This window comes from Erpetoichthys calabaricus, chromosome 2 (assembly GCF_900747795.2).
Source record: "Erpetoichthys calabaricus chromosome 2, fErpCal1.3, whole genome shotgun sequence".
In the NCBI taxonomy this organism is placed as follows: domain Eukaryota; kingdom Metazoa; phylum Chordata; class Cladistia; order Polypteriformes; family Polypteridae; genus Erpetoichthys; species Erpetoichthys calabaricus.
Window position 1 is genome coordinate 261,983,069 of NC_041395.2, and position 12,697 is coordinate 261,995,765.

The window sequence follows — 12,697 nt, forward strand, 5'->3', positions numbered from 1 at the left end:
ATAGACACCTCCAAATGGTCCATTCTAATGACTATTCTACTGAGGTTCTAAGAGTATGCTGGGTAAATGTGTCAAGCTGGAGCTCAGAGACCATTATTCTGTGGTGTAAAACCTTTTTTTGCAGATGTCTAGGTATCCGTTGAGGTCAGAAAAACATTACATGAGCCTGAGCCATTTTTAGGAGAAAAGGAAATGTTATCCTGATACACAGATTATGTAAATAAAAATAAATACTGAATTCACATAGCTTTAGATAACAGAAGAGCAAAATAAATGTTAAACAAAGCAAAGATGTTTTTGAACCTGAGAACAACCCTACAACTTGACAACACTGGTTTGGATTTAGAAAATATCTTGGCTTTTGTAGATTTTAGTGCTACATGAGAAATTTTATAATAGAGTTATTCATTGTCTTTACCAATAAACATATGGAGAAAAAACACTATAGAAAGGAGTGAAATGAAACTCCTTGTTTCTTTAGCTGTGGTTTGTGTCCATTCCTTTTGGTGGCCATGGTTTATACACAAAAGCACACACTGCAAGTGTAGATATTTTTTTTGCTGTAGAACATGGGCATTAAATAGATTATTTCATTATAACTATAACTATAATACAATTAAACATCTTTATTTTAAAAACTGTGACAGCTTTACTTCTGTTGTACTTGTTAATCTGGTGGCACACTGGTAAGCACCTCTGTCTCACTAAGAAAGCATCCTGGGTTCAAATCATACACCTGGTTGTTCTCTGTGAGGAGTCTGGATGCTGTCCCCATCGTTCATCAGATTTCCTCCCACATTCCTAAAGACATGCATGTTAGGTTAACTGGTCATTCTGAACTGGTCCATGTTGGGTGGGTGTGTGCCCTGCAATGGGCTGGCACCCTATCTGAGGTTATGCCATTAGGATCCTATGATCTTGATTTGTATTATGTGGGTCTGAGAGTATGTGTGCATGTACCTGTATATATAATTATTAACTGCAGAATTTGTTATAAGATGGTATAAAACTACATTAATTGTGGGTGCTTGAGTGTTCGGTTCAAGGAGAGCACCAATCCTGAGTGGACTGCTAAACCTTCACAGGATACACACCCATGCTCACTCATATATTGGACATTTATCATTCATGTTTTACAATATGAGAAAAATATTTAATAAGATTAATAAATAAAATACGAAATGAGTCTTGCACAAACATTAGAGTGACTCTGAGATGAATTCTCATGAATGGATATGCTGGGACACATCATCAGTGATGTATCCTGGGGTCATTACATGTTTTGGGTCTTTCAACATCATACACCCTCACCCAGATGAGGGTTGATGAGACCCCAACGTGTGTTCCAGCAAACATTACCCATGGATCACCCTTCTGATCCATAACAATTTAGGGGCTCTCAACAGTCTTCACTGTGATGTTGATTGTTTTCCTCTTGCCAGCCCCAGCAAAGCCAAGTAGGGTGTGGACTCATTAGAGTGAACGGCTAGCAAAATACCTGCATCCTACTTCAATGGGCTATCAGAGAGCCTTCCATCCTTGACTCTGGCACTGCTCACCAGCTCCTGGTATGTGGCCCACTTCTGCTCATTCACCTCCTCATTATGGTTCCCTCAGGTAAAAAAAAGGCCTAAATCCAACCTCGGTCAATTTGTTCTTGTGTGGTCAGGAACCTTCAGCTGCCATTCCAAGTCAACTTAAAGCAACCAGTTTGACATGATATTGACTAGATCTGATGATGATAATGATCTGTGCTGATGATGGGGCTGTACTCCAGCTCTGACAAAGGAGATGTGCTTCCTCTGGTCACATTGTTTGCTGGTGCTAATGGCCAAAGTAGTGCTCTCTGCCAGTGCCTTCAGTGCCTGGTCATGGCGCCACCAGTAGGCAGCTGCTGAGGATGTGCTCCCATAATCCTCTTCCTGGACAGAGAGTGCATGCTGGGGTATCACTCTTTAAGGTTTGCAGGACTGGGTAAGAAATTGTAGAATAATGAGAACAATAAGTTAATAGGGAATGATGAGAGTTGAGAAGTGATGAATATAAAAGGATAAGTATCCACAATGCAAGATGACAGAAATATTAGAGATATCATATGATACGATTTCTGCTAAAAAAACACGTATCTCTGCCTTGATTAGTGTTAAAATGTGTTGTGATGAAACTAATTTAAAAAGACATTAATGATAAATAACAAATTTACACAAAGTAATTTACATATTACACAACAGACAAAATGTTTCCTGGACCAAAATAGACTAGGTCCCCCTAATTTGGATTCCCTGTACACAAATATGACCATGAAAATTGATCTTTAGCTGTAGTTTTTTAGATATAGAAAACAACTTCTGACAGGGGACATTGTTTCTGCTACCTATGGGAAAGGTTTCCTAGTCTAAGTGATGCAAAATATCGGAGTTGGCTTTCTTTGGATCACACATACAGGAACTTCCCAGGGACTCTTTGTTGACAAATTCTCCATTATGAGCAAAAGTTTGTGTGGGACTTTTAAACAAGTTTGTGCAAATTTCCTGAAAAACACGAGAATTGAAAATGAAGAGGACATTGCTGTGAAGATGGTGTCATCCTATCAGAAGTTGGGCTGCGGCATGTCTTTAATAATTCACTTTATCTACTCCCACTGGGACCTTGTTGCTGAAAACTGTGGATTGAGAGAGCGATGAACTTGTGGAATGCTTATTGTAATTCTTCTTAGAATGGTTTCAATTTAAAGCATTGGCTTTAATTCAATAAAATTTTGAATCACAAAAAGAACAAGAGTTACCTCTCTATCTGTATAATAATGTGGTTAATATGGGAGATATCACAATAGTGAATAAGATGCAGGTAATACAATTACAAGTGTCTTAAAAAGTGAGAAGAAGAACCTTTCTCTAAAAGTCATACATGAATACTACAAATAGAAACTCATATTTGATGATAGTGGAGCCTGGCAAGTATTGGAATGAGAGATACCTGAAGACCAAAGAATGAGTGCAGAAAGCAGTTACTACCTAGACTGAAGACCTCTAATGAGTGATGACAGCCTCTTCATTTGTGCTCTAAAGGCAATTAGAAAGAAAAGAAAGAAATGGTGACATGAGCATCTGTCACATAAAGAGGTCTGGAGAGTCATGTGTTAAGAATTCAGTAGGATTTGTTTATTCACACTTGTTAGGGTCAACCTAGGTCTCTAACGTTCACATATGACAGTCCCAGATAAAGAAGAAGAGATCATGAACTGTAGGTTAAAGATCTGCGCCTTGTCATATCTCTGACTAATATGCACTGTGAAGAGTGGTGCTTAAGAAACAGAAACTTGCCTGTTTTATTAAAGATTATGTGAGCTAACCAATCAACATAAATGTTCTGCTAAACATTTGTAAAACTAGAAACTATCTGTCATGTGCTGACATACTTCATTTTCTGTTACTGGGATTTTGTTTACTAAAAGATCAGTGTTATTATTTCAAAGTCACAATGAACAAAACACACATACAGTATTCATAGTTTATGAGAAAGAAGAAGAAAAAGGATGGTGAACATAAAACAGTAAAAAGTAAGTTTAAAATGCTTAAAGAAGAAATGTGAATTAACTCTCCTTTTCAAAAGAAAGAAATTTGTTGAACTCATCACCTGTAAGTCTGTAGATAAACTCTAACTGGAAATGTGTTTGTAAATATAAACATGTTTTTTATATTTTCTATCCCCCTTCTAAAATGTACCTACCCTCTTTAAAAAGGTGTCAAAGTGTATCTTTAGAGCAATTCAGTAGGGAAACAATGTTTTTTATGCCAAAAGAACCGTCCACATGAAGGTTCCAGGAAAAAGCTCGGTTTATTTAAATTCATCACAGGCTCCATAAATAGCCATGAAGAGCTGATAACAGACTTATGAAACAACAATGGATTCCTGATTTTAAATGGACTCTCGCTGCATACACTAACTCGGGCTAAGTTCTGGTTTTCTTCATCTGTCATATCCTGCTACAACACCTACTAGACATTAAATATTTTATTTGTTCACAAAGTAGGAACCTTTCAAATGTCCAAAGAACCAGCTTCACGAGCAGAGAAGCCTTTACAGAGTGAAATGGTTCTTCATCAAGCAATGGCTCTACAAGAAATCACACAACCCAGTAAAGTGCTTTTAAAATTGCAACATTTAAAGACAATCTGTAAATATGTTGGGCTATTGAACAGAGTTTTGAAAGATTTGGGGTCACTCAGCTCTTGACAATCAGAACAACGTCACTGGTGTAGCAGTTTACCTTTAAAGATGAATGACAGGATTGTATTTGAGGTCAATAAGGAAAAGCGTACATTTTTATTTTCCCTTGATTTTGAAATTCTTTCTTTCTTTCTTTCTTTCTTTCTTTCTTTCTTTCTTTCTTTCTTTCTTTCTTTCTTTCTTTCTTTCTGTCTGTCTGTCTGTCTGTATGTCTGTCTGTCTGTCTGTCTGTCTCAAATACACTCAAAATAGTCTAGCTGGTGTGTCTGTATGCTCTGCAGTGGAATGTTTTGGCTCCTGACTTATGCTCAGTGCTGCAAGGTTTGGTTCTGCCACCACTGATCTTTGCACAGTTCTTTTCAGAAAATAGCCTCAGTTCATGATTAATATTATTATTATTACAGATATAGAAGCTATGCTGATTAACACTTTTAAACTACCCCTATACATGACAATACTGGCCCAATACAAACCTGTAAAATTTGTCCTGCCAAATCCCAAAGGCAAATTATCTTAATACTCAAACTGACCACAAACACTGAAATCCTTTTTTTTTTTTTTTTTTGTAAAGAAGTTATTTCGCTAATGCACAATGGGGTGACTTTCAATTTCCAAAATATCTGCATTTAAGTTTCCTTTTTCATTTTGGCCGCAAGAGGAACAAATGACAAGTTTGCTGCGTGACCATTTTCTGTAAAAGAAGCAAATCCCCGATCTAGCTCTGCCGCAGGACAACTTCAGACGCCAGCCATGGGGTAAGTGCGCTGTCTTAATCTGCATGCATTGCAGTACGCAGAGCGTTATTTGAGGAGCAGTTATACAAAAGCCGTGCATTTTGACAGATCTGCACAAGTCGTTTTGCCGTGCGGAATGGTTATCGTAGCTAGCTTTTCAAATATGGTATATATTGTGTATATAATACAGGAATAGTGTCGAAGTAGTGGTTACGATCGAAGCTTAAGCCGCCTAATAAAATGTGTTTAGCTAGTGAACTGTCACAGATACAGTACGTATGTGAGAAGAGAATACATTGTCGTAAATACGCTTATAGAAGCTGCCCAGCACTGAATACCTTGCTCTAGTGATGCATATGGTGGTAAAGTTAACTTGAATAAGCAAACCGCTCAATTGAACTAAAATCGCAGGGGGTCCGAACATATCAGGCAGCCCCAGACGCTGTCCAACGCAGAGCCACAAAAAGGTATGGAAACAGCAGTCCACCGCCTTGACGAGCCGGGCTGAAGTAACACTCTCTTTTTCGGACATGTAGTAGAAAAAGAGGTGCAAACCGATGGAGCCCACGAAGAAACTGGGCAAGCGTTCAAAGTCCTAAATACAATAGCAAGTGGCGAAATTCAAGCGGCGTGAGAGGTGGGTGATCAATGCCAACAACAAGACCAGCAATACAGTTTCACTTTAGGCACTATGTCGCTTGCGGAGATGGTTTGCTTACTCTACCTGAAAACTTGAAAGTCTTTTGTTTACCTGCAGTTGCTATGGAAACCACGTTACGTAGCAGCGTAAGAGAATGGCAGTGCGTTATGTGTGACTTAATATGCTTGCCTTAGGGGTGGAGGAAGCACACAATTTACTTAAGTAAAAGTAAAAATGAACAAAAATAAACTCTAGCAAATGTTGAAGTATCGCATTGATCTTTCAACTGAAGTAAAAGTTTAAGAAAGTACTTGTTTGAATGAATAGTTAAAGTATGAGAATAAATGTATTTGTCGAAAGTATTCCCAGATTCACCAGTAAAATATGGCGTATGGTGTGCCTACTTAATGTATATTGTGTTAAATGCAAAGATAGTACAGGTTATGCCATGTTATATATATTTAGGAATGAGGCAGATGCGTTGCGCACCCACCACACCACGAAATACCGGGATTGGGACTCGAGTGTAGCCATGGAACGGGTGATACCTCAGCAGCACACGGGAACAGTTCGAGGCTTTTTTTTTTTTTTTTTTACGGTGGCTACAAAGCCAATCCTGCCACCAACCCCCAACGTTTTTCATGCAAGTTGGAAGACCTGCATGCAGGGCTGGATGCTGATTAACGTCATACCCGTATTAATTTAATATATTCATAAATTCGAAATGTAACAAATAATTAAAACATTATATTATGATGAATAGGACGAATCAGACGTGTGCTACTTTCACTTGTCTAAACGAGAGAATCTGACAGCACAACGCATGCGCATTACGCCTCTAAATCAACGGTTCTTAAACTTCTTTATCGGAGGACCCGTACAGGGGCAGGGTTATGGGGCATCTGGAGCCTATACCAGCAACCATAGGGTGCAAGGCAGAAACTATCACTGGACAGTAAACGACTAAGAAGATGCATTTGCTATGATATCTCTTTTTTTCTTGTGTTCCAACATTAAAACATTTGAAATGTGAATGTCTCATCCTAAATTTTGCATATCTGTGGGGAAAGAATTATTAAGAAATAGTAACAGGTATTTTTAATAATATTGTAATATCTATACAAGATATAAAACACACATAGACTGCTAAGTTCACTGAAAAAATCTAACACATTTCCATCAAACTGTATCAAATAATCTTAATTTTGTTTTTGTCCTCTCTGACTTATACAAATTCAGAAAGATAGTCATATAAATCATGATACCTTAGAAAGACAGGACATACTTAACATGGCTTGTATTCAGTAACTTTAAAAGGTTGAAAGATGTTAATTTTATTACTGCTTCTGCATTTAAAGAAGTATTTGAGTTCATTTCATAACATTTACATGTTTCTATTGTATGACAAATGTCTATTAAAGTGCATTGTGAAATCCTAACATACATTATTTTTCTCTGATTAAAAAAAGATTTAATATCTTTGAATCAATTTAGACTAATTATGCCACACATTTTCATTTAATCAATAATATACAAACAGTCATAAATATGAAAGGCCTTGCTCCATTAGACTATTGATAGTTGAATTAAGATACAATTGTCAAATGTGGCTGGCACTTGCTGCTCTTACATCTTTCATAAACATGTTTACCCAACCAACATTTATACTGTTTTGAGTACATGGTCAAATGTTGCACATTTCCAATGTACTTACTTTTTAATTCTTCTTTTTCTCAGTTCTTCAGAAGACAAAGACATTAAATCTAAGCTGATGCAGTTAGAATGTTACTTCACATGGGGCTTGGAAAAGGAGGCTGTAGATCTCGACAATCTGGTTCAACGATTGTTAGATTCTATACGACTGCCTACTGGGAAAGTAAGATCTTTCAATTTTTTGGCTTATGCGAAGTACATGCAGGGATGTAATGAAGATGCACTTGCTTATCTTAAGCAAGCAGAAGATTATGCGAAGAAAGACCATGAAGATGACTTTGAAAAATGGGTATTGGTTACTTATGGCAACTATGCCTGGTTATATTATCACATGGGAGACATCAGTAAAGCTCAAGACTTCTTATCAAAGATTGAAGACATCTGCAAGAATATCCTGTCAGCTTCTCGCTATTCTGCTCCTCTTTCCATCGTGGATGGAGAGAAAGGATGGTGTTACTGCAGGTTTGCAAGGAAATACTATAATGAAGCAATAGTTTATTTTCAGAAAGCTCTTGAGCAAGAGCCAGATGACCCAGAATGGAACAAAGGCTATGCAATGGCACTGTATCGTACTGAGTCCTTTGACATAATTTCAATGGAAGAATCACTTGCCTTAAAACAACTAAAGCATGCCATGGAGTTGAATCCAGAAGATGCTCATATTGTGGTCCTCCTTGGTTTAAAGCTTATATTTTTAAAGCAGCGTGATGAAGGAATTAAGCTCATTGAGAAAGCTCTGACTCTTGACCCAGACGAGCCGTATGTAACTCGCTATGCAGCAATGGGGTTGCGAAATACTGGATGTGAAGATGAATCTATTAAACTCCTAAAAAGAGCTTTGGAAAAGATGCCCAATTCTGCTTTTCTGCACCATCAGATTGGCCTCTGTTACAGGAACAAAATATTCAAATTGCAACCTTGGCTAAGAAGACCTTTTATCGAGTTGAGCATTCAGCATCTGGAAAGAGCACTTGAGTTGAAGCATTTCTTTTTTAATGCACAACTGGAACTGGCCAAGATGTATGCATTGTCAAAAGACTTTCAAAAAGCTGAAGAATTGTTCCAGAAAGCATGTGAAATGCAGAATACCTGTGAAGAAGACATTGCAATGAAACATCGGTATTATGGAGATTTCCTCTTTAAATACAAACAATCGGAGGTTCTTGCAATTAAGCAGTACAAAGCAGGCTTATCATGTAGAAAAGAGACACATGACAAAGAAAGGTGCCTACAGCAACTGGAAAGCATTGCAGAGAGACGCGTTGGCTGGTATCCAAAAGATGGGGAAGCATATGGTCTCCTGGGCTTGGTTCATCAACATAGAAAGCAAGAAATGTTAGCAGTTGAGTGCTTTGAGAAAGCTTTGCTCAATGACCCGGGGAACGAAGACTACCTAAGTGCTCTTTGTGAATTGTGGCTCAAGCTGGAATAAAAGTCATTGGATTCTGAAGGCAACTTCCTTCTGTGTGTGAAGTGAGCACAGTCTACAATATTATTTTCATCATATATTCATTTGGAAATGACTTTTCAAACAAAGGAAGTTGTAGATCCAATCTAGTAAACCCATCATCCATTTGATTTACAGAAGATGCTTAGCTTTGAACACCTTTGATGCAACAAATGAGATGCTCTTCATTGTTACTAACTTTCTCAAAAATAACTGTATATTTTTTGTGATTTTTATTGGACAATTGTTTAGTAGACTGAATGCTTTCTAACCTCCATACACGCTCCATATACTGCATATAATATAATCCTCTGAAAGGAAAAGGCCAAATCAAGTGAAAGGATATCCATTATACAGTATTAAAACAGGACTTTCTCTTTTTGTAGTTTCCAGTAGCTTCTTCATGAGTCCACCAGACTCAGAGTGCCTTATTTTTCAGTCAGACAACCCCTGACTCTTCGATAAAGTAAGATGAACTGAAGGGATGACACCTGCTTCATGGCTACCACTCTGGACTTCAGCAAGTTTGTTCAGAAGATGGGTGGATGGATGGATGAAAGGACTGACGATTACACCATCTCCCAGCCTTCGCTCACACATCAGAACAAAATGCTTACAAATGCAGTATCAATTAATACATAGTGTAAAACTTAAAAATGCACTCTTTAACTGTTTAACTTGAACTTTTCTAAAAGCTTTGAATGATGTGTGCACATATCTTATGTACCATGAAAGTTTGTACCTCACTTTACTGCAGCACCTTATTAACCAATTAATAAATAAGAACATTCATGAATGAGCATTGCTTTGCCTCACATTGCAATAAATACTGAGAAATGAACACCTTACAATTTAGACAAATGAAGGTGACTGGGAAGCAACCTTGGCACATACAATAGATAAATAAAAATACATCTTGGTCTGCATGGGCTCCCCTGTGCTGAGGAGAATAACTGACGATAAGAGAGAGCAGTGAGCCTGATTGCTTTCCAGATTAACCAATTCTCTGAACTTCCATATCTCTCTCTCGGGTGATTTCCTTCACTTATCTGTTATTTCTTGTAGGAAGCCATGATCCACTGAATTTTATATCCAAGCTTGTAAGTTCCAGGCAGTGTTGGCTGTCTTTACACCAGTCTGTTACATATTCTTAGTCCAGGTATCCAAAACAATTCCTCGACCGTGTGAATGCCACATGGGTTGGACGGACATCCCAACCAGAGAAGGGGATGGTTCCTTACCCGGATGGGAGGCTCCGAACAGGCAGATGGGCATCCTGACCAAGAGAAAGGAAGGCGCCAAACCCGGAAGTGATGGTCGGAGGAGATGGACGGACAGCCCACTGGAAGTGGAAGGTATTGCTGGGGATTTTTTATTCAACCAAAAATTGAGATAACAGCAGTCCTTCATATCAGCACCAATTTCGGAACCAGTAGAGAATGCTGTGAGATGTAGTCCAGCAATGCAGCCCTGCTGGGGACCATGGATGCCACAAAATGGGACTTCCGTATCACATGGGAGTCCTTCCATTGGGTAGTGTCCCTAGCAACAGAAGTATTCCCGGGTCCTTAATAAATGGGACCACACTCCCTTGTCCAGGTGAGTGGGAGCTGAGAGGATGTAAAGCAACACTGAAGTGGAGGAGGACAGTGCAGTGGTGAAAGGAGAGGCGAACTGTACAGAGAGAGAAAGGATATTAGTGCTTGTGCTTTTATTACTTTGTAGAAGTGTGTTGAATAAACACTCCATTAGTTGAACTCGGGACTCTGTGCATTTGTGTTTTGGTGTCTGGGGCTCACTGATGCCCCCGTGATTTCCATCACAACTGTCACATCTCTGTCTCAATGAGAATGGTTCCTGCCATCCCAACTGGATCTAGGGCTTATGTTATAGACACCTCCAAATGGTCCATTCTAATGACTATTCTACTGAGGTTCTAAGAGTATGCTGGGTAAATGTGTCAAGCTGGAGCTCAGAGACCATCATTCCGTAGTGTAAAACCTTTTTTTGCAGATGTCTAGGTATCCGTTGAAGTCAGAAAAACATTACATGAGCCTGAGCCATTTTTAGGAGAAAAGGAAATGTTATCCTGATACACATTATGTAAATAAAAATAAAATACCTGAATTCACATAGCTTTAGATAACAGAAGAGCAAAATAAATGTTAAACAAAGCAAAGACGTTTTTGAACCTGAGAACAACACTACAACTTGACAACACTGGTTTGGATTTAGAAAATATCGTGGCTTTTGTAGATTTTAGTGCTACATGAGAAATTTTATAACAGAGTTATTCATTGTCTTTACCAATAAACATATGGAGAAAAAACACTATAGAAAGGAGTGAAATGAAACTCTTTGTTTCTTTAGCTGTGGTTTGTGTCCATTCCTTTTGGTAGCCATGGTTTACACACAAAAGCACACACTGCAAGTGTAGATATTTTTTTTGCTGTAGATCATGGGCATTAAATAGATTATTTCATTATAACTATAACTATAATACAATTAAACATCTTTATTTTAAAAACTGTGACAGCTTTACTTCTGTTGTACTTGTTAATGTGGTGGCACACTGGTAAGCACCTCTGTCTCACACAGAAAGCATTCTGGGTTCAAATCATACACCTGTTTGTTCTCTGTGAGGAGTCTGGATGCTGTCCCCATCTTTCATCAGATTTCCTCCCACATTCCTAAAGACATGCATTTTAGGTTAACTGGTCATTCTGAACTGGTCCATGTTGGGTGGGTGTGTGCTCTGCAATGGGCTGGCACCCTATCTAAGGTTATGCCATTAGGATCCTATGATCTTGATTTGTATTATGTGGGTCTGAGAGTATGTGTGCATGTACCTGTATATATAATTATTAACTGCAGAATTTGTTATAAGATGGTGTAAAACTACATTAATTGTGGGTGCTTGAGTGTTCGGTTCAAGGAGAGCACCAATCCTGAGTGGACTGCTAAACCTTCACAGGATACACACCCATGCTCACTCATATATTGGACATTTATCATTCATGTTTTACAATATGAGAAAAATATTTAATAAGATTAATAAATAAAATACGAAATGAGTCTTGCACAAACATTAGAGTGACTCTGAGATGAATTCTCATGAATGGATATGCTGGGACACATCATCAGTGATGTATCCTGGGGTCATTACATGTTTTGGGTCTTTCAACATCATACACCCTCACCCAGATGAGGGTTGATGAGACCCCAACGTGTGTTCCAGCAAACATTACCCATGGATCACCCTTCTGATCCATAACAATTTAGGGGCTCTCAACAGTCTTCACTGTGATGTTGATTGTTTTCCTCTTGCCAGCCCCAGCAAAGCCAAGTAGGGTGTGGACTCATTAGAGTGAACGGCTAGCAAAATCCCTGCATCCTACTTCAATGGGCTATCAGAGAGCCTTCCATCCTTGACTCTGGCACTGCTCACCAGCTCCTGGTATGAGGCCCGCTTCTGCTCATTCACCTCCTCATTATGGTTCCCTCAGGTAAAAAAAAGGCCTAAATCCAACCTCGGTCAATTTGTTCTTGTGTGGTCAGGAACCTTCAGCTGCCATTCCAAGTCAACTTAAAGCAACCAGTTTGACATGATATTGACTAGATCTGATGATGATAATGATCTGTGCTGATGATGGGGCTGTACTCCAGCTCTGACAAAGGAGATGTGCTTCCTCTGGTCACATTGTTTGCTGGTGCTAATGGCCAAAGTAGTGCTCTCTGCCAGTGCCTTCAGTGCCTGGTCATGGCGCCACCAGTAGGCAGCTGCTGAGGATGTGCTCCCATAATCCTCTTCCTGGACAGAGAGTGCATGCTGGGGTATCACTCTTTAAGGTTTGCAGGACTGGGTAAGAAATTGTAGAATAATGAGAACAATAAGTTAAAGGGAATGATGAGAGTTGAGAAGTGATGAATATA

At 38.8% G+C, this 12,697-nt stretch overlaps 2 protein-coding genes across 3 annotated transcripts in view; both read left to right on the forward strand.

The window, feature by feature from the left end:
• The window catches only part of LOC114645585 (interferon-induced protein with tetratricopeptide repeats 5-like), a 29,522-nt gene extending 20,007 nt beyond the window's left edge, over nt 1–9,515 (forward strand). For both annotated transcript variants that reach the window (XR_007934151.1, XR_007934150.1), the window contains exon 3: nt 9,173–9,515. The gene's annotated coding sequence lies outside the window, so the exon portion shown is untranslated. The remainder of the gene's footprint in view (nt 1–9,172) is intronic.
• LOC114646995 (interferon-induced protein with tetratricopeptide repeats 5-like) lies at nt 4,805–9,515 on the forward strand. The gene is made up of 2 exons (XM_028795445.2): nt 4,805–4,985; nt 7,342–9,515. The coding sequence occupies exons 1-2, from the start codon at nt 4,981–4,983 to the stop codon at nt 8,747–8,749; spliced, it is 1,413 nt and encodes a 470-aa protein (XP_028651278.1). The 5' UTR covers nt 4,805–4,980; the 3' UTR covers nt 8,750–9,515.
• Nucleotides 9,516–12,697: the final 3,182 nt, after the last annotated feature.